Source organism: Eptatretus burgeri, chromosome 10 (genome assembly GCF_056783735.1).
Source record: "Eptatretus burgeri isolate ZD-2024b chromosome 10, Ebu_testis_v1, whole genome shotgun sequence".
In the NCBI taxonomy this organism is placed as follows: domain Eukaryota; kingdom Metazoa; phylum Chordata; class Myxini; order Myxiniformes; family Myxinidae; genus Eptatretus; species Eptatretus burgeri.
The window spans coordinates 40,270,613-40,288,877 of NC_140970.1; the positions used below are offsets into that span (position 1 = coordinate 40,270,613).

The 18,265-nt window shown below is 48.6% G+C and overlaps 1 protein-coding gene across 1 annotated transcript in view; it reads right to left on the reverse strand.

The window, feature by feature from the left end:
* Positions 1-16,644, reverse strand: part of LOC147018382 (protein FAM13A-like) — a 94,191-nt gene extending 77,547 nt beyond the window's left edge. The window contains exons 1-6 of the mRNA XM_085897969.1: positions 16,401-16,644; positions 12,453-12,628; positions 7,579-7,777; positions 5,285-5,494; positions 4,752-4,935; positions 3,063-3,195 (exon numbers count right to left, since the gene is read on the reverse strand). Coding sequence (XP_085754095.1) covers positions 3,063-3,195; positions 4,752-4,935; positions 5,285-5,494; positions 7,579-7,777; positions 12,453-12,512 — 786 coding nt within the window. The 5' untranslated portion in view covers positions 12,513-12,628; positions 16,401-16,644. The remainder of the gene's footprint in view (positions 1-3,062; positions 3,196-4,751; positions 4,936-5,284; positions 5,495-7,578; positions 7,778-12,452; positions 12,629-16,400) is intronic.
* Positions 16,645-18,265: the final 1,621 nt, after the last annotated feature.

Consider the following 18,265-nt stretch of genomic DNA (forward strand, 5'->3'; position numbering starts at 1 on the left):
CGTACTCTGGCACCATCGCCACCACACCACTCACACACGGGGTCGCTTCCACACACGGGGACGCACTCACACCTTGCACCACACACACAGGGACAACCACACTGGGGATTCGTGTCCCCACAAGGGTCTCCGGGGCCTCTATACCCCCCAAGCTCTCCGTGCACCCGTCCACAGCACTCGTCCCCTCAACCTCGCAAAGCACGACCGAACTCACCTGGTCGTGACTCGCCTCAAGGGGGCATACTCCCTCCCCTCGTTCCTGGAGGAGGCCATCCAGGTGCTCACACTGGGTCTCTACACGCTCCGCGAGCTCACCCCCATTATCCTCCACTACCTCCGTGTGTGTGTGTGCGTCACTTACCCCGTCCAATTCACCCTCTATCTCCCGTGTCTCTATACATTTATAAGTTTCTGTCGTCGTCACCTCGTGTCTCGTCTCACACGTTTTGGTCTCCCCATTTAATTTTTCCCTTTTGGTCACCGTCGATTCCTCTGTCACGACCCTCGCCCAACACGCCCCCCGAATTATTTTTTTACCCGCCTCCACCGCGGGCCTGTCAGCCGTTGCACCCCCACCCAGCTCATTTGCTCCCACACGTGGAGTCGCCATTCCCAGCTCCCTGGTCACGGCCTTCATGCCCGCCTGCAGGCATCGGCCCATGTTCTGCGTCTCACCCCGGAGCTTTTTCGTTTCTTCCTTTATTTGCTGTGTACTCGCATCGATCTTTTCGTTCATGCTTTTTATTTTGTTTATAAATTCAGTTGTGTTTGCATCCATGTTCGTTTTTACTTCGTCCATTTGCTTGTTCATGTTCGCATTCATCTTCGCTGTCATTTCCGCCAGCATGGCGCATAGCTGGGCCATGTCGGGTGCACTCGGGTGAGCCGTTTCGGCAGGGATCGGGGAAGGGTTTTGGTGGAGGGGGGAAGGGGAGGTGTCATACACCGCGGCCGCTGCCGCACCTATTTCGGGCTCTGGGTTCAGTTGGACGAGTTCATGTTCCTGCACGGGCATTCCATCCTGGGCCATGGATCCTACGCATTCTACATCCATTTCTAATACCCCCGGCTCCCGCTCGCCTTGAGACGCCATCTTGCTTCTCGTGAAGGGTTAATTTCGCTCGCTCGTAATTTGGAGGGAATCGGGGGTCGCTTCTCTCACCCCTGGACCGATTCCCGTGAATTTAGCCGGAGACAGGAGAGCCCGTTTTCCTGTTCTCCGATACCAGTGCCGCGAGGAGGGCGATGGATTTGTATCGCACGACCTGACACCAGTGTTACGGATTTGCGCCCGCCGGCGTGCTGACGGCCACGTAACTCGAATCGCGGCACGTCGCCCACCGGACGGACAATCCAGTCGTGACCCTCTCGGACTAACGCCGGGAACCAGTCACGGGTGGACCTTTCGGTCTCACCGCGATCGAGCCAATCGGCCCCCGCGTGGGATAGGGTTGCTCGCCAAATTCGACCTACCTAAGTACCCACACGGAGGGTAGACCGGGCGATCGCACCTCGCCGCAGGTCGACTTCGGACACGGGCCACTTAAGCGACCCGTTCCGTACTATCGGGATAACCGAGCGGTGTTATCGTCGGCCTCGACGGTTCGATTAATTATCGGGCGTATTCAGCCCACTACCAACCCTTTACGTAAAGCAAGATGAGGATTCAATGAAAGAAATGACGAAGCGAAGCGGGAAACAGTTCAACACAAAGCACATTTATTCGCGATGAACGGAAAGCACACATATTCAATTCCACCAAAAGCACATAGAAAAGAAAAACACAATGCAATTTACACAAAAAGCAAATGCGACAATGCAGATCTAATACCGATTACGCGAGCACACGGCAACACTTATGCAATTTTACTTCACAGACGGCGCCGACAACACATACCCAAAACCAAGGAAAAGAACACCCTCAAAGATGAGGCGGGCCTGAGGCCGAGACCGGGTCGGGCCTACCTGTCTGGTGATGAGACGCGGAGCGGCGATGGTGCCTCAACTCCGCGGGCCTCGCGGACAGTGTCTGGTAGGGGGTGGGAAAAGGGGCCCCCTTGGTCGCACTATCTCAGCGCAGGGGGAAACAGGAGGGGGTTGCTGATGCTCGGGGTATAGAGGATTTCTACTCTGCCTCGAGTCCCGCGACGAGCGTCTCCACCTCGGCCAGGTCGCGCCGTCGGCCTCCCTGGTGTGCAGCTCCCTGCACGACGCGAGCACCCCCTCGTCTGCCCTCGCCGCCTCTCCACAGCTCCGTCCCCTTTTGCTCCGACTCCAACGCACACGACGACGACCAACTCCTTCTTGCTTCTTCTTCCCAACTCCACCGACTGCGAAGTCTTAACTCTCTTGACTTGACGAACGCTGTCGCTTATATCAGCCCCGTGGCTTCGCCTTTGACCCCCTGCCTTCGACCTTTCACCTCGCTCCCCATTGGCCCGAGAAAAAGTGGGCGTGAATGCATTTTGATCCATAAATTTGCATATAGCGATCGCCCTCCAACGCCCTGGAGGCGGGGCCAAATCGCCCCTCGCTCACCGATTGGACGGAACAAAAGTGGGCGTGTGCCGTTTTTGATCCGTTTTTGAAGTGGAAAATCCGTGGTTTTGTACACGCTGTTCGGCGCGCGCCCTGCACGAGTCCAACACCGGTACCCACAAGCGGCGCAAGAACGGTGGCGATGCGACGGTTGCGAGGTGTGACGTGAAGCGGCGCCGCGGTGGGTGGTTGATGTTGTGGTTGGTGGTGGTAATCATGGCGGTTGGTCCAAAATAAAGATAGTAAAAGAAAAACGGCTATCCTGAAGAGTCGCAGCACGCATAAATGACATGTATTCCCACTAGACAACGGGTTTGGGCCTAACTACACATATACTTACCGAGATATCTCACCTAAGGGACCTGAATGGTGGTTTGCGAATTTGGTAACCACAACAATATCAACATTATCAAACAGACATTATCAAACATTATCAAACATTATCAAACTCTTTTGAACATTATCAAACAGACAATGAATTACAATTTCCAACAATGTGAAGAAGTATTGTATTGCAGTCTTACCAGTGTTTTGTCGGAGCACGACTGCAAGGAATCCATATCTCTGTTAAAAAGGGTGCTGCAGTCAGTGATCATGCAGGCCAGGATGTGGTTCAGAACTTCCTGTTGTTTTACACCCTCCAGTCCTGATGATACACTGGCACACATAACAAACACAACATTATGCTTGAATAAATCCATTACTGCACCGTGGTCAGAGCACCTTCAAGTATACATTTCATTCAGTTGACCAAACTCGAGTTTCGTCAAGGCAATGTCTAATACAGGAGCAAAACAGATCCAAGAGAGCTCCAAAGAGCACAACATGAAGCATGTACACCTCACTTAGCTTCATAATATGGGATGAGATGTTTGGTACCAGGCTTTCCATACCCAAACAACAGCATCAAGTGCTTTCATCAGAAGACGATGGAAACCTTGGTCCAGGATCTCATATCATTTGGATTATTGAAACTTAACTGCAGCCATAGATACCTCTTCTCTCAAGACGTTACAACTTATCCAGTTCATATGGCAACCAGACTCAGCTCAACCGTGCAAGTTTGATCAAATCATTCCGATTCTCAAAGACTCTTCATGGGTTCCCAATACACCAGCATATCTGCATTTCAAAACATTGCAGTTGACCTCCAAAGCCAAAAATAAAATTAGTTCTTGTCCAAATGACTGATCTAATCACATCTTACACGCTTGCAAAAAAAAACGCTGGAATCGTACAACGGGAATCTCTGTCGTCCCTTGCAAATATTTTTGCCAATGAAGCATTCTTCAGGTATAAGCCTCATCTGTGGAATTTGCTGCCTTTGAAAAATCACCACATCAACGATTAAGGTTTTATCTTCATCATCTTTCTTTAATGGGCACAATTATTACCAAATTGTTGTGGGGTTGGGGCTGGAGTGGGGATTAGAACCAAGTTTGTCACGAATCGGCAGACCAAGCACGACATTCAATTCAACAGTTCATGCAGGAACTTTTAGAATTTGTTCAGGGTACTGGCGATAGCTCGCCCACTCTTCACGAAGGACACTATGGGATCTTTAATGTACACCAACGAATGCTGGCAGATGGGACGCTAGTTTAACGTCCATCCGAGGGATGGCACACCTTGTCTGCAAGAGGATGACAGCTTATAGCTGAATTGAGATTTGAACCCAGGTGAGACAGCTTAAAGGCGAGTGTGCGTACATTTAGGCCATTCTGCCAGCACAATTAATGCTTAATATCTCTCTTAAAAAATCTGATCTTCTTAGAGTTCTTTTGTTCTCTCTCCTTTCCTTGTAAGAGCAGACTCCGTGGCATAATGGTTAGAGCGTGCATTCCAAATCTGGACGGTAAACATTTTGATTCCAACCATGGCCGAATAATTTTAAAAAGCTTTTAAAATGATATGTACTGCTTCCTTGCTTGATGCCCAGCCTTCAGAGGACAAAGCAAGGACAAACGGCATGGGTTGGCATTCCTTGGGGTGAGAAAATTTCTCCCGAAAAGTGCCCCACTAACTGTAGAGAGAAAAATCACCATCACTATATAAATAGTACCGCCGGTACCCAGTGCATTCTGGGAAATAACTCCCCAGTCTCCAAAGTGGAATAATTATGTGTGCATGTGACATTTAGATAAGCATAACTTACAAATGACCAAACTTCATTGTATCTAGGTAATATATTATTACCAATGTGCAAGGCTTACCGAAAGATGCAAGGTCCAAATACAGTGGCGAGATTGGCAGCTGGCATCTTGTTGGTACTACTTTGTGTTGCCACTCGTGTCAAGAAGTAACACAGGAAACGCAAGAGGCTGTAGTTTGGGCTGGGAAGCTCACCAAGTGAAGTCGCTAATGCACAGCTCAGCTGAGTATTGTCCACTTTGTACTCTGAGGTGAGACATGGAAATAGAAATGGCAGTGACTGTGGAAGGATTTGTTTTAAGGGGACCATCGATTTATTACATATGTAAATTAGGTGAAATTTTGAACACCCCTCCCCCCCCCCATTCACGTTCCCATACATGCCCCCCTTCCTAATCCTTCCCCCCTTCACTGACTTTCTTTCCCCACTCCTGCATCACCTATCATTACTTTTCTCAATCAAATCTCTCACCACCTCAATTCCCCTGATGCATATGTACCAAATAGGAGGATGCTAATGAAGGGTGTGAGAGGAATAAATAATTAAATGGGGGAGGGGAGGGAGCTGCAGATTAACTCATTTCACTCAATTCACCTTTATACGTCTGCACAAGCTGCAGGTTAAACCTCCACGGTACAACTGCATCCGGCAATTCTCGCAGAAACAGCTTGAAGACACTTGCGGCAGAGGCGATGTCTCCCAAACCGTCCCAATCAACCACCTCCCCATTCTCAAGCCGACATCGCAGTTCTTCCACCATACGTGCGCTTCCGCTCACACGAAACAAACCGGCCTCGCTCAGACCTGTAAAGTAGAACAATAGCAAATATAAGAGCCACAAAAATTACAGCTCAGTTTGCTCAACTGTGATGGATGATACCATTTCAATGTACTAGTACGTGCCCATAAAAAAAAATAAAAATTAATAAATATTCAAACCACGAGCAACAAACAACAACCACGTAGGCCGTTTGTTCGCTCTCGAGTGCCCGTACGTGCGTGGCCCGGAAGTTCGAATATTATTCGCAGTTACGATTATTCGCAATTTCGTTTTAATACCCAATTATTCAATTAGCGCCAACGTATTTTACCTTTTCGCAATGTCGTGGCAAGGAAAAACAAAAAGAGAAGAGAGAGAGAAAAAAATTACTTCCTGGTTCGGAGCATACCAGCACTCTGATGTTACCGAAATTTATACACCGTCTAAAATGAAAACGATCGTAACTTGGGGCATTGTGTTTATCTATAAATGCGCATAAGAAATCGAGAAATTATTAGAATACATGAAGTCATCATTATCCGGAAGTCCGTACGTTGTAACCTGTAATGGATCCGGAAGTCCGTACGTTGTAACACGTAATGGCGAACGCGGCTGAGCTTCCCTTTCCCATCGGCCACGCTCACGCAACGACGTGTCTATCATTAGTTTGGTAAATGAATGGCCATAACTTGGGAAGCACTTGTCCGATTAATATCAAACCTTGAAAAGGCACATCCTCAGGTCCCCAGAAATATACCTGGCAAGTTTCAATTAGATCGGACCAGCGGTTGTCGAGAAACGGCGGACGCGGACGCGGACACACACACACACACACACACACACACACACACACACACACACACACACACACACACACACACACACACACACACACACACACACACACACACACACACACACACACACTGCTGGAATTATAGATAGATTAACAAAATGTTAATTTTATTGAAGGAAGAGGTAATAGTGATCTTATTTTATCAACAACAAAAAACAAAATAAATAATACATCAACTCCAAAACAGGGGTAAGATGGCCATAAAAAGGTGATGCTGGAGCAAAATGCTCATGTCACCTTTATACAAACATTTATTTGGAGGCAAATATATCCAGAGTATTGATCCATCTGTGCACCAAAATGGATTTTTTTAAAAAGTGGGTGCTATGGAAGTAGGAGCCAGATGAAAGAATGAAGAAGGAAAGTTTGTCTTGAAGGAGAAGGAAGAAGATAACGTGGTATGATGGGGAGACCAACAAGTTTTTAACAAAAGCATGATCACAACAAACAACGAGAACGGCACGCTGGAGAGCGCATACCTCCACCAGGCTGAACAGTTTGCATTTTTTATACCACTGATAGGCTGCGTCTGGATCCAGACATGAACCAAAATCAAATCCACTTATTCATGACACCTAACCAACTCATTCACCTCGTTTCGTCATAACTCGTCAACAACTTTTTGAGATATCATGCTACATATCGTTTTTTGGGCCCCATCCATTAATGGTGAGGAATCACTGAATTTTATTTTTAAAAAGATCGTATTCATTTCCAGATCTCAAAAATCGAATCAATTAGTCCTCGTCACATACCCAACGTGTCCACAAAGTTTCGTCCGAATCCATCCATAACTCTGAGATATCCTGCCGACAGAGACAGACAGACAGACAGACACAAACAAACAAACAAACAAAGACAGACAGGGGTGAAAACATAACCTCCATCCACCCTCGGTGGTGGACGTAATATAGGAACAAAATCTTGCTTAATAATAATCATCATCTTGCTCCATAGCCTAGCTGAGGCGTCAGTGCTGCTGAAGTAGTCTCGTGGCAAGGAATACACTGCACGGTTTGGCAATGCCTCTACGTCCAATAGCAAATGCGAGCAGACGGGCCGCAACTGAACATCAATCAATGAATGTGAAGAAGGCACATTCATTGATGCAAAGCCCTGCCTGCGAAGCACCGATTTGACAGTTTGTCATAAAAGACTCACACAAAAGGGAAAAAAAGAAACAAAAAAAAAATACTACCAGCCATTGAAAAGCGAGAATTGGAAAATGTCAGTTTTTTCATCAAGATAATGATACATCATGTCCATCCTCACCATTCCTTTCCAGATAATCTGCGAGTGTCTGCAGGAGAGCAGGCACAGGCTTGCCTGACATCAGCTGCTCGCTGAGGGGTACGCCGAAGGAACAGGCCACGGGCACCGAACTGGTTTGTTCATTTGTCGTCACTGGTGGTTGCGGTGCAGGTGCATTTGGTCGAGTGTCTTCATGAGCACGACACGAGCCCTTTGCTCGCTGGTGTAGGGGGGAGGTGTTAAAGAATACATCTGGTATGCAAGGATATTTGGTATGCGGATGCACATGCCGTTTGAGCGCATGTGTAGCCAAAAACACGTTGCAAACAAAAATAGTCAAAAAGAATACGTGCGCCCTTTAAGGTTGAAAGAGATTAAAATGTACTAAAAAAAAATTACGTAACTGCAATGGCATTACCTTCATTACAGCGAAGTTGACATTTTAAGCTTTATTTTTCAATAAGGTTGGTGTTCCACTGTAAGTTCACATTCAAACTAATGACATCTGATCCTCTTACCTTGTCAAGCCAAATAAACAACGACAACTAACTCCACCAGTGAGAATCAGTCACATTTTCTACTCGCAAAGTACATCGGACCTGGCAAGATTACGAAACAATTTATTTCCGTTCAGCAGTGAAACTACACATGGCAAGCTAGTTCTGAAGTTACAGCCATTGTGGCACATATTCATCCGATAACATTCTCTGCAAAGCACTCCAGCTCCAATAATGCACTCATCCCTATTCCTATGTACCCTTTACTTCCACTCGAGTACCCGTGATTGTTTTTTCAACTCTTGCAAGCTATCAATGTCAGCAGGTTTAATATTCGATGTCCACTGTTCACCCTCTCCTCCATCCTCTTTTTCCCTACCGACCACTCACTTCACCACCCTGCCACCTCCAGAATGACCACTCTCCCCATCCACCTTCCTACCTCTCATATATATATATATATATATATATATATATATATATATATATATATATATATATATATATATATAATAGAAATATATATATATATATATATTATAGAAATATAGATATAATCTCCGCCCCCTCCCATATCTATCCATCTCACTCCCGACCATCCAGCCACCGCACTCCCGACCATCCAGCCACCGCACTCCCCACCATCCAGCCACCGCACTCCCCACCATCCAGCCACCGCACTCCCCACCATCCAGCCACCGCACTCCCCACCATCCAGCCACCGCACTCCCCACCATCCAGCCACCGCACTCCCCACCATCCAGCCACCGCACTCCCCACCATCCAGCCACCGCACTCCCCACCATCCAGCCACCGCACTCCCCACCATCCAGCCACCGCACTCCCCACCATCCAGCCACCGCACTCCCCACCATCCAGCCACCGCACTCCCCACCATCCAGCCACCGCACTCCCCACCATCCAGCCACCGCACTCCCCACCATCCAGCCACCGCACTCCCCACCATCCAGCCACATCGATCCACCTCACTCCCCACCAGCCACCTCACTCCCCACCAGCCACCTCAATCCATCTCACTCCCCACTCCCAACCCCCTCCCACATCGATCCATCTCACTTCCCACTCCCCCCCTCCCATATCGATCCATCTCACTCCCTACCAGCTATCTCACTCCCTACCAGCTATCTCACTCCCTACCAGCTATCTCACTCCCAACCAGCCATCTCACTCCCCAGTCCCAAATCTATCCATCTCACTCCCCTTCCCATATATATCAATCTCACTCCCTACCAGCTATCTCCCCCCTTCCCATATCGAGCCATCTCACTCCCCACTCCTCCCTCCCCTCCCATATTGATGCATCTCACTACCTACCAGCCATCTCACTTCCCACTCCCCCTCCCATATCGCTCCATCTCACTCCCTACCAGCTATCTCACTCCCAACCAGCCATCTCACTCCCCACTCCCAAATCTATCCATCTCACTCCCCCTTCCCATATCTATCAATCTCACTCCAACCAGCCATCTCACTCCTCCCATCTCTTCATCATGGGTATGTTAATTTTCCAAGCTCTGCCGTAATTTAGCAATTTAATGAGCCTCAATTAGTGTTCAATGTTTTCATTTTAACAACTTCACTTTGGCAGTTAAGTTAAACATCCGACGTGCTTACACACGTTCACAATGAAGCTTTGAGGGAAACAGTGCAAGGAGAGCAGGAAACTTTCAAATATTTGAAATGTAAAAGTTAAAATGCATAACTAGGGCAATGCAGCAGCACATCATTTACTCTTGGCAGCAATCGGATAGACAGAGCAATCAGAGCAATCAAATGCGATCGCATGATCAACATACATCGTGGGTCGTTTCTTTGGAAATAAATAAATAAAATAATAAAACAAAACAAAACACAAAGTGACGATATAAAAAGGAATTGAAGGTCATGAACACCAATATTTAACATATCGGGGATTGACGCGCACAGGAACACACGAAAAGTTTCCAAATCACGACGGACAAGGACGCCGTGGGGATACTTTGCTTTCAAGAAGAAAATAAAATTACACAATTCCCAAGGAATGCGACGTCGGCAAGAAGGATCCGCCTGGACATCGTGTGTGCCCAGCGGCGCGATTTTAATTTGTTTTGGAAATGCATGCCGTCAAAAGCACACGCTGATACTCACGCACAGCCTCAGGGCCGCTCCTGCCCCCATGCTCGGAACAGGCGAAATGTGTGTGTGTGTGTGTGTGTTTGGCCTGGATCGAGCCCAGCGGGAATGTGCCGGGATGAATCGGCCGAGCCGTGGCCGGCGGTGCGGTGCCGAAATTACCGTTACCACCTCATCGACTTTACTCGGCCACAATGTGCCTGCAATTCAAATGCAAATGACGGAACTTTCTTTTCTTGCCAAAACGTCTCATGACTGCAAGCCAATCGGTCGCACGCTTGAACGCGAGGCGTCGCACGGGCCTCCTTCCTTTGCGGAAGCTTACACACGTCGCTCGGGGTGGGGGCGGGGGGGGGGGGGGAGAAGTCAGCTGCGCGTCACGTGACCGCAAACGGCCAATCGCATCGCCGGCTCGAGAAATGATCACGTGACCGTGAGCCGAAGCATACAGTGCGCAGGGATATTTAAAGGAAGCCTCACCCAAGCAGGTCTCCGTTCGATGAACCGAACGGATCATCCCCCGAGCCCGGAATGCGCCCATTTCTACGGGTGACGAAACGCAAAGGTCGTCAAGAAAGAAGCAAAATCAAGACTAAAAGAGTCACGAACATCGGTGAGGGGGCAAATCGTTTGGGCCGATTAAAATTCCACCATTGAAGCAGAAGCTCGTCCCACGTTGGGCGGCGAGAGGTGCGACAAAACACACACACACACACACACACACACACACACACACACACACACACACACACACACACACACACACACACACACACACACACACACACACACACACACACACACACACGTCTGGATCGCTGTGATCAGGCTCAGGGAGCACGATTGAAGGAAACCTCGTTAACGGGACACGAAGAGCACGCAGCTGCAAGTGAACAAGTGCTCTCCCGCCATTTTGAAATTGCAATGTCAATGCGACGGATGCTTGTTGTGCGCTCCGACGCACAAAACACCACATCAAAGGCAAGCCACACATCACCCCCAGCCTGGCATCGAGCCTCGACTCTCAGGCTGCAGGCAAAGCAGTCTCAGGCTTTCTTCGTTTTGCCCGAAGCGAGTGAAATGGCAGGTGACGGAGACATAACAGCGAAACCATATTTACGTCTGCAGAACGTGGGTTTCAAAAACGACAACAAAACAACAACAAGTCTGAAGACGACGATGGCTCACGAGCGGTTTTGACGATGTAGATTGTTTCAGAAGTCAAGGATGAGACAATGTGATAATTTTTGACCAAGTTATAAAAATGATCAACATGATGTGGTACGGGTGACAGGTTATTATTGCAAAATGTCGAAAACCCGGTTTCGTTCAACAACTTTCAAAATTTGACCTTTGCATAACCTTTAAAGGTCACAAAACAATGTTGTGGACATTAAAATAAGGAAACAGGATACGGGCTATAGCTTATTGGAGTTAGTTCGTCGAAGGAGGTCGAAAACCCGGTTCGATTCCCACAACTTTGAAAATTTGACCTTTGTGGCCTTTAAAGGTCAAAGGTCAAGGATTATGACCTTTGGTGCAAAACTTCCTCTGGAACATTCCAGGAACAATATAACGTCATTTAGGCTATATGGCATTTCACACTCCTCGGATTATCCATACTTTGATGAAATCAGCATAAAAACAAACTTGAAGGGGGCGCCACGGGCAAGGTGTTCGAGATAGAGCAAAATGGTTTCAAGACTTTAAGTGGGGAATGACCTCAAAATTATGCATACAAAATATTGTCATCCTCGCTCTCAAAGTTTGGGCGGTCGTATGATTTTTATGTCAAAATTCGCAATTTTCTAAGTTTTTGACCTTGACCTTGGGATGAAAATGCAAAAATCGGACAAGTTTTAGATAATTCATTTTGCTATTCAAATACCGAAGAACCCATTCCATTCAGTGAATTCCCGAGAAGATAGATTTTTAATCCAACTACCCCCTAAAAATGGCTATTTTTTGGGCGTGGCTCCGCCCACAATGGGCATAACACGCCCTCATCCAGGAAAACACAACTAGACATTGATATCGAACACATAACCAAGTTTCATCAAGATCGGATCAAAGTCCACGGAGTTATGCTCTGGACAGACAGACAGACAGACATAATGAATATAGTGGTCACTGTGGCTGGTGCGCATGAACCAACAATCAGAAATTGAAAAAGGAAAAAGAGGGGGGGAAAAAAAAGTCAGCAAGTTGCAACCTGGGGAATTAGGTTGTTATTGTCATTTTAAACAAATAGTGTGGATAACTTACCACCTGGAAGCTTTCAGCCAATGAAGTACATGCTGATACAGTGAGTCCACTTTCCCCCATGGTTGCAGAACCCCAGGGAGAGCAAAAGCAAACTATGGCTGCTTCAGATTGTGGCAGAAGATCAGTCTGTAGTTCCTCATTTAAAGCTGGGTGCACAACAGCACTGGGGTGAGAGTCTGCATGAAACAAGCGGCACATCAATTTGGCCACAGACTGCGGTGCGCACAGCATGACTTCAACAACCTCCATCCGACCATTTAATCAATCATCACCACGACGGACTAGGACTACTGAGGAATTTGGCGGGAGAATCGACAACGAACCAAGGACGATGTTACAATGCCGAATTCAACGGGGGTTTAACCCCAGTCAAAAGAAGAGTGCTCGGCTTTCAGGAGGAGGAGAGATTATTGGGACCATGCTCTGTGCAGAGCGTCGGTGCTGCTTAAGTAGTCACCTTGGCTGTTGGGCACAATCCTGGACGGGTCACCACTCCGACACAGGATACCAGCAAGCTGGCACTCATTTTGCCGACCTCGGAAGGATGACAGGCAGAGTCAACTCTGCCTGGTATTAATTCAACTCAGGTGGGATTGAGTGGGATTTGAACTCAGGACCCCAGGATCCAAAGCCCACCACCCTAACCATTAAGCCAACACCAGGCATAGAGTTGTAATTGCCATCTAGTCATCATACCGTGTAGTAATGACGAGGTATTGAGCTTGTGGTAGTGCGATCAAGCGGTGCGGTCCGGGGGCATTCGTAGTATGGATAGTCGCACAATTACACCCAAAAACACATTTCAGAAAGAATAAGTGGGATCACGCTGCAGTGGTGTCAAACAGGTGGCTGATCTGAAATGATGGTGATGATATCAACGGTCACCATGGTAACAGGAAGACAATTCCCTCCACCGTGGGAAGCGAGGAGAAGCTGACGTTTCCAGCGTTAACTCTTCTTCGGAAAAAAAACAAAATGGTCAACTCTGACGAAGAAGGGTTAACGCCCGAACGCTCCCTACGCGGTTAGCATACCTCGATCGACGTTGTGTAGATTGTGTGTCCATTTGGACAACTACCCACCAACACGGGCCTTCACCAATAAGACTAATTCTTCATTTTACAACGAACCCTTGTCTGGCTTTTAAGGAATAAAAAGTTGAGCGAAGGCCTCCAAAAATAAAAATCGGTGTCAGTGGTCATGTTCGACAAAGGACGTGTGTGTGTGGAATGTTCCTCCATCACGTGTGGAAAATTGATGAGATGAGATGGACTATACTTTTCACAGAGCGATGGTGCTGCCAAATGGCAGGGGGTTAATGTTGGCTGGTTTGCCGTTGCCTTCCGAGCAGTGAATACATCAGGACTGGAATTTGGCCAGGTGCTGGCAATAGTTCACCTACTCTTCACGAAGGACGACGTTCACTGGCTAATTCCGGCACACGGGTTGCACGGTTTAACGTACGTCCGAGGGACGACGGCGCACACACATTGACGAATCACCCTGCCTGGGGAAACAACATGATGGCAGTTTATAGCTGGGTCAAGATTCAAACCCGGGCGAGACAGCTCAGAGGCGAGCGCACATACCTCGAGCTAGGCCATCGTATCCTGCGAGCCGACAGAAAATTAGTCATGGCAAAACATTGTTATCAAAAATAATCACGCGTTGGGCAAGGGCAGATAAATAACAAGCCAAAAATAACAGACACAACCAAATGCCTCAGCAATGACGAGTCATCTCACTTTCAGAGGCCAGGAGGGAACCACGAGGGAGCCTCAACAGGGGCAAACTACAACCGCAAACAACAAAAGCATAACTGCAGTCTGCCTACGTGTAGCTCTGCAACGACCACTTCCAGAATTCAACAAATTGTTCCAAAAGGATTTATCTTCCCAGCAAGTGAAGAAAATGGACTAAAATATTGGAGGATAAAAAGGCTCATCAATCATCGCATAGTGTACACATGAAGCTTTGAACAAACAAACAAAGAAACAGACAAAAAATATCGGCAGGGATAACGGAGAAAGCTTATTATGACAACATTTGGGCAAGAATGGGATCAAAGATGTGTCTCAAGCATGAAGGTTAAAACAAAAAACAATGCCCGAGGGTCCAAAAACAAATAAAGCTGAACAAGAATTAATAATGTTTTTTGGGGATCAACAAAAAGAGAACACCAATACACCTCATTAATAAATACCCTGATATCCCACCAACAATACCTTTCCTCACGAAATAACCCTCATATGCCTCTTCACTGGGACCCCCACCTCGCATTCCCCAAACGCACCTCAACTGTGTCCCAACCTCACATCTCTCTCCCCTCACAATTGCACTTTCCCCCTTCATCTGTACATCCCCAAATTCACTTCACCCCCCCCCCCCAAAATGCATGTCCCCATCTAACACTCCTCCCCAATTACACATCCCCATTACAGTCAATGACAATTGTGATTCCTCAGCTCAGAGTCACCCCAACTGCCCTTGCCCACCTCGCAGTTACATCTCCAAAAACTGCCCTTCCCCACCGTGGTCACACCCCCAACTGCCATCCCCACCTCACAGGCACCCCCCCAAAACTACCCTTCCCCACCTCGCAGTCACACTCCCAACTGCCCTTCCCCACCTCGCAGTCACACCCACAAACCTCCCTTCCCAAACTCGCAGTCACCCCACCCCCCTTAACTGCTCTTCCCCACCTCACAGTCATCCCCAAGCAAATGCCCTTCCCCACCTCGCAGTAACACCCCCCCCCCAAATCCCCTTCTCCACCTCACAGTAGCACCCCACCAAATGCCCTTACCCACTTCGCAATCACAATCCCCAATTGCCCCTGTCCCCACCTTGCAGCAACACCCCCAACTGCCCTTCCCCACCTTGCAGTCACACTTCCCACAACTGCCGTTCCCCACTTTACAGTCACACACCCCCAACTGCCCTTCTCCACTTCGCAATCACACCCCCCAACTGTCCTTCACCACCTCGCACTCACCCCCACCTGCCCTTCCCCACCTTGCAGCCACACCCCTCCCCCCACAGTCACACACCCCCAACTGCCCTTCCCCACATCACTGTCACACCCCCCAACTGCCCTTCGCCACCTCATACTCATCCCCCACAACTGCCATTCCCCACTTCACAGTCACTCCCCACCTGCCCTTCCCCACCTGGCAATAACACCCCCCAACTGCCCTTACCCACCTTGCAGACACTCCCATCCCCCTAACAGCCCTTCCCCACCTCACAGTCACACACCCCCCAACTGCCCTTCCCCACCTCATTGTCACACCCCCAACTGCCCTTCGCCACACCGCACTCACCCCAACCTGCCCTTCCTCACCTTGCAGTAACACCCCCCGCCCCCAAATGCCCTTCCCCACCTCACAGGCACACTCCCAACTGTCCTTCCCTACCTCACAGTCACACCCCTCAACTGCCCTTCCCCACCTCACAGTCACACCCCCCAACTGCCCTTCCCCACATCGTACTCATCCTCATCCCCTGATGCCCTTCCCCACCTCGCACTTACCCCAACTCAGTCACCCCCAACCCAATCTAAATTGTCGCCCTGCTCTCCAACAACATTCCTCCCCGACACGAATCTCTCTCCACCCACTCCCTCCCCCCCACCCCTCAATAAAATATTCAGGGTTCCTGATCCCTGGTCCCTCCACCACACATATCCAACTGTACATTCACCGTTAAATCAGTATTATTTATCTCTTCCGAACTCCATCTATAAATACCCTAATGAAAATCCTCTACCCCACCCTCACATTTCCGCATTCCCCATTGTAATCGAATCAGATTTCATAATTCTTGAGGTATTTCCCTCTCGTACAATCCGAAACCCAATCCTGTCACGAACACCACATTACACGGACAATCATTCCTCTTGCCTCATGACTATCGCTTACGCAAAGATATGGACACGCTGGCGCGTACCGAGGCCGAGCAAGCACCGGGCAGGAGGGATCGTTCGTCGCACGGGACAACCACCACCACCACCACCACCACCAGCAGCACCAGCAGCAGCAGCAGCAGCAGCAGCAGCAGCAGCAGCAGCAGCAGCAGCAGCAGCAGCAGCAGCAGCAGCAGCAACCGAACCTGCGGTTACCTCGAACCTACAGCAGCTGCTGACTCTGACAGGGACGGATGGCACGAGTAGCCCGAGGTCACGCGGATTAGCCAATCAGCGTGCGCGATACTGCCGCCGAGAGACGCTCTGGCCAATAGAAGGCGCCGTGATCCGCCCCGCGACGCGCAGCGAAGGATTTTAGATATAAAGTAAAAATTGAGGGGTTCACCCGTTTTTGTTAAAACATGAACGTTAATATTGTTCGCAGTATTTTTGGATTTCTTTGTTTCGCTTTATTAATGCTTGGATTCGAGGATGCAAACAACTTGACGAGGGGGGGTGCATAATGCTGTCGTGAAGCTTCCGTGGAGGATGCGGGTTGCGCGGGCGCGGTGCCGGAAAAACGGCCGCGCGCCCCAAGATCGTGCGCATGCGCAGAACGAGGCGTTCCCACCTCGTGTGTTTATCACGACAAGGAAATTCGACGCAGGTGGAGGCCATTCAGCCCATCATGCCTGCACCACGTCAACACCTAACCAATTTATCAACACCAGATGTGAATAATGAATGAGGTTGAATGAGGTTATGTTTTCACCCGTTTGTGTCTGTCTGTCTGTCTGTCTGTCTGTCTGTCTGTCTGTCTGTCTGTCTGTCTGTCTGTCTGTCTGTGTACAGGATATCTCAAAAAGTTGTGGACGGATTTGGATGAAACTTGGTGGACAGGTTGGGTGTCTGACAAGGAAGAATTGATTCAATTTTGGTGAAGATCCGGATTCGGATCTGCAAACGAGAATTATTTAATATTTAAAGTGGATCTTCACCATTGAGAGGTAGGGCCAAACACAATATCTTACTGTCTTCTTCTTTCGGCTGCTCCCGTTAGGGGTCGCCACAGCGGATCATCCGTATGATCTGCATCGTGATTTGGCACATGTTTTACGCCGGATGCCCTTCCTGACGCAACCCTGGTCGCCTCTTACGACACAGGGATATGGTACACCAATTTTAACCGGGGTATACACCGGGCCCAGTATACTGGTACTCATTTCGCCGACCTCGGAAGGATGACAGGCTGAGTCAACCCCCTGGTGTATTAATTCAGTGGCCCAACGGGGCTTGAACTCAGGACCTTTTGGATCCCAAGCCGCTGCCCTAACCACTGCGCCAACACCAGGCTAAACACGATATCTTACTGTGTCACGTAATATTTCAAAAATGTATTGGGCCCGATATGTTCTCATGGATGAGGTATTATGTGGTGGGGGCGCTCCATCGAGTGCCCTTCTAGTTCTTTTTTATTTTTGGTATTTTTCCCCCTTTGCAAGCTAGGGGCAAGGGCATCGATGGTCTTGAGTAAAAAGCACACATCAACCACACCACCCTTTGACGAGAACCCCACCCACAGCACTCCGTACAGATGCACACAATCACCCATCAATGCTCGAGCTACCTTAAAGTCCTATCAACATCCCTACACCCCTCCATCTCAACTTCCAGGTATCTATCTAATTCTAATTTAAACTTATCTACTGTTTCTGCTGCCACTACCTTTTTAGGGAGGCCATCCCATGCATTAACTACTCTGAATAAAAGTCCCCTGCCCTTACTACCGTCTTAACTCCCCTCTTCTTCACTCTCAACCTCTGGCCCCTGGTTCTGTCACTGTCTACTTTGTGGAATAATTCACCTGCACTTATTTTATCGATACATTTCATTATCTTAAACATCTCTA